This window comes from Dipteris shenzhenensis, chromosome 21 (genome assembly GCF_047967505.1).
Source record: "Dipteris shenzhenensis isolate YYH24624 ecotype China chromosome 21, Dip_SZ_1.0, whole genome shotgun sequence".
Classification (NCBI taxonomy): domain Eukaryota; kingdom Viridiplantae; phylum Streptophyta; class Polypodiopsida; order Gleicheniales; family Dipteridaceae; genus Dipteris; species Dipteris shenzhenensis.
Genome location: NC_141616.1, coordinates 54,299,146 through 54,302,636, shown reverse-complemented (window position 1 = coordinate 54,302,636; position 3,491 = coordinate 54,299,146). Strand labels below are relative to the sequence as shown.

The 3,491-nt window shown below is 43.9% G+C and overlaps 1 protein-coding gene across 1 annotated transcript; it reads right to left on the bottom strand.

Moving 5' to 3' along the window:
- Positions 1–364: 364 nt before the first annotated feature.
- LOC147889080 (uncharacterized) lies at positions 365–3,273 on the bottom strand. Its single transcript, XM_087392121.1, has 4 exons — positions 3,005–3,273; positions 2,851–2,906; positions 2,563–2,746; positions 365–2,471 (listed from the first exon to the last, which is right to left on the bottom strand). The coding sequence occupies exons 1-3, from the start codon at positions 3,090–3,092 to the stop codon at positions 2,579–2,581; spliced, it is 312 nt and encodes a 103-aa protein (XP_087248247.1). The 5' UTR covers positions 3,093–3,273; the 3' UTR covers positions 365–2,471; positions 2,563–2,578.
- Positions 3,274–3,491: the final 218 nt, after the last annotated feature.

The following is a 3,491-nucleotide window of genomic DNA, read 5'->3' as shown; positions in this document are numbered from 1 at the left end:
CACCCAGTACCTCCTCCCTCAAACCAAAAACAATCTCTATGTCATGGGGGAACAAGTATCCCTCTCCATTAATAATGAGTGGAGCGGTGTCCACGTATCCATTTTTGAATTGCATATGTTTTTAGAAGACCTATGCTGAATGAGAGCTCGTTGGGACTACTTCGAAGTAATTACAATGCTTCCATTGCCTACCTCTCCTCATTTTCTATGTCACGTGTCTCTTTCGCGTAGAGGTCAGAGTCATCTTGAGGGACTAGGATCTTAGAAAAAAGGTCAAAGAAGGGTGTGGGGATGAGGGCTCTTTCGGGAGAAATAAAATGAAGGTAAATTTGACCTTAGTTTGCCGTGTAAGGAAATTGCCATCAAATTTTCCTACTTTTATTTAAGGATAGGGAAGCTCTTACCTGTGAGGGTGTGTTCTCAAGGTAGTGTCTAATCCCTTACAACAAGAATGCTTCAAAAAACACCATCACTATACAAGTATAAAGGATCATCCAGCCTCCTCCATGCGAAGAGTACATTATTTCTTGGATCCTCCTGTACAAACACTCTAAAATGCTATATGTGTGGTTCTCTCATCAAGTGTCGAAAACCTAATGCAATTGAAGAGTACTATCCAATTGACATTTCACTAACAGTCCAATGTCACAACATGCATTATGCAAATACCCATAGGATATCTTCATGTGCTTAGCTTTGAATGAGTCAAAGTTTCATGGACATACATCGCAACGAAGGTGAGATTGTCCACCAAGCCATTTGTAAAGAAGTTAACAGTATATTTGCCAAGTTAGTGATCGCTGCTTCAGTAATGCAACACCACAAAGGCCACAGGGCCAAGCAGTGGCATGCCCACCAATCTTTTGCCTTTCATACCTGGCAGCCGTGTAAAATCAACGAGGAGCACGCACAGGTGTCTGCTGAGAAAATTGAAAGCAATGCTTCCCACAGTGTAACAGTGAGTGCTCCTTATGCATATTTTCCATATCTGCATGCACGTTCACCTGCCGGCCTCTACGTAAGTGTTCGAAAGCAGCACAAGAGCTGATGCATTATGCGGTTCTAACTCAAGAACACGATCTGCAACTTGCTCTGCTAACTGCAGATCATTACACATCCTACAAGCACTAAGCACTGTCATCCACATAGAAGTAATAGGTTGGCATGGCATGTTTTTAATGAGATAAATGGTTCCCTCTAGGTGTCCGGCACGGCTAAGAAGGTCCACCATGCATGCATAATGCCCTTCAGTTTGTGAGATGCCATGGTCTCGATGCATAGAATTGAAGTACTCATAGCCTACATTAAGTAAGCCAGCTCGGCTGCAGATGGAGAGAATGGAAATAAATGTGATGTGGTCCACCTTGATGCCTTCGCGCAGCATCTGCTGAAACAGCTCAAAAGCCTCCTCAGCAAACCCATGTTGAGCATACGCACCGATCATTACATTCCACAAAGCTGAAGTTCGAACAAGCACTTTGTCAAAGACTTGGCATGCATCCTCTAAACTTCCACCCTTAGAATACATGTCAACAAGGGTGCTCTCCAGTAAAACATTTGAGTTGATGCCACTTCTAATGACATCAAAATGAACATGTTTGCCCTGATCGAGGGTCCCTAGACAGGCACAAACCTTGAGAATACTGACGAAGGTGACCTCATTAGGCTTGACACATGCTCGTACCATTTGTCCAAAGAGTTTCAAAGCCTCTTCAACATGTTCTTGCTGAGCATAACCTGCAATCATTGCACTCCACGAGACCACATTTGGCTTAAGCATTTTGTCAAACACTTGTCTAGCCTGCTCCATCTTCCCACACTTGGCATACATGTCGATTAAAGTGCTGCCCACAAACATATCAGAGCCAAATCCCCTGTTAATAACATGGCTATGAAGCTTCTGTCCCTGGTCTAGAGCTCGCAAATTCGTGCAAGCCTTCAGGACGCTGGAGATAGTCACTGCATCAGGCTTCAACCCTTCCTGCTCCATTAGCCAAAAAAGTGTGAGGGCCGCCTCATCATGCCCATGATATACGCAGCCAGTAATCATGGTAGTCCACGTGTATAAATCTCGTTCAGGCATTTTATGGAACAATTTGTATGCATCTGTAAGACTTCCACACTTGCTATACATGTGAACAAGAACATTGCCTAAAAGAATGCTTGATTTGAAGCCACTTTTCTCAATGTGAGCGTGCACCGCTTTACCTTCTGACAGAGCTTTTCTACTTGTGCACACTTGAAGTAAATTCAAATAGGTTTCAGAATGGGCCTCAAAGCCTTGTTGATCCATAAGATCCAAAACGTGAAGTGCCTCTTTCAGTTGCCCCTCTCTACTAAGTTTCCTAACTCCCTCGTTGCCTACCTTGTTTGATACTCTCTGGTTAAGAACTGTACTACTATCGGACGTGTACTCTCTGCCACCGCCCTGTTGCTCGACAGAAATCTGCAACTGATTTGCCCTTTCAAGTCTGCAATTTTGAAAGCGATAATATGTAATTTTGTTGGAACCATGAATGGTTACACATAAACGACCGTGTGTGAAAGGAAACATTTTGACACCTTCAATCTTAAAAAATCAGTAACTTTTGAATTTCGTACGCTCGTCTTCATAAGTGGTTCCACCAAGAGACTCTGCCCTTCTTTCGACTATTTGAACTATATTTCGCTCTACGTTTGAGAAATTTTCCAAGCACAGGATGTCCGTGATGCTCTTAGTTTTTGAATTGGTAAATCCTCCCGGTTCCTGCACATAAATCGAACACGTCAAATAGATGCACTGCTAAAAATACCATTATTTACGGAGCTCAGAGACTCACTCAACCTTGATGCGGCAAGTTCTCAGGTTACCTTCTCCATATCTGACAATAACATCTCCGATGAGTGTACTTTGCTGAACGATTCACCTGTTGGACATCAAAAGGCTTTTAACAGCCAATCATAGGGTGATGTACCCTTCAGTAATCATGCAAGCAGATTCGATGTTCCAGTTGAGAGAGTGAACCCGGTAGAGAAATGCAGTAAAGATTCTCCGCCATGGAGCCGAAGCTCCTGATGGCCGCCAAGAATAAAGAGTGCGGGCGCAAGGCCATAAAATGCAATTTGGTCGAGAACGCTTCAGTCACACAAAAGAAGGTGAAAATGTGTGGGGGTGTATGTGTCGGTCCTGAGTTCCAGCTCACGATTCTATCTTGGTCCCCGTGCAGCTCAGGATTTTATCTTGGTCACCCCGTATGCGGGCGCTATTGGCACTTTCAACCCAAAAAAAAGAATAGAACATGTGATGGACGGCGACGATCGTGGAGATCTTAAATGGGTTGCACCCAACCAAACCTCACTTACATGGACTCAAGCCAATGACACCTCAAGTAAGAGCTTAAATGCTCCTCTTCACAGCCAATGAATTTTCATCTCCCCCCAAAATCCACCTTGATCCCATGAGCATGGTATCCATTCGCAGTTCATCGAATTCGAGGACATGCGTGATCGTC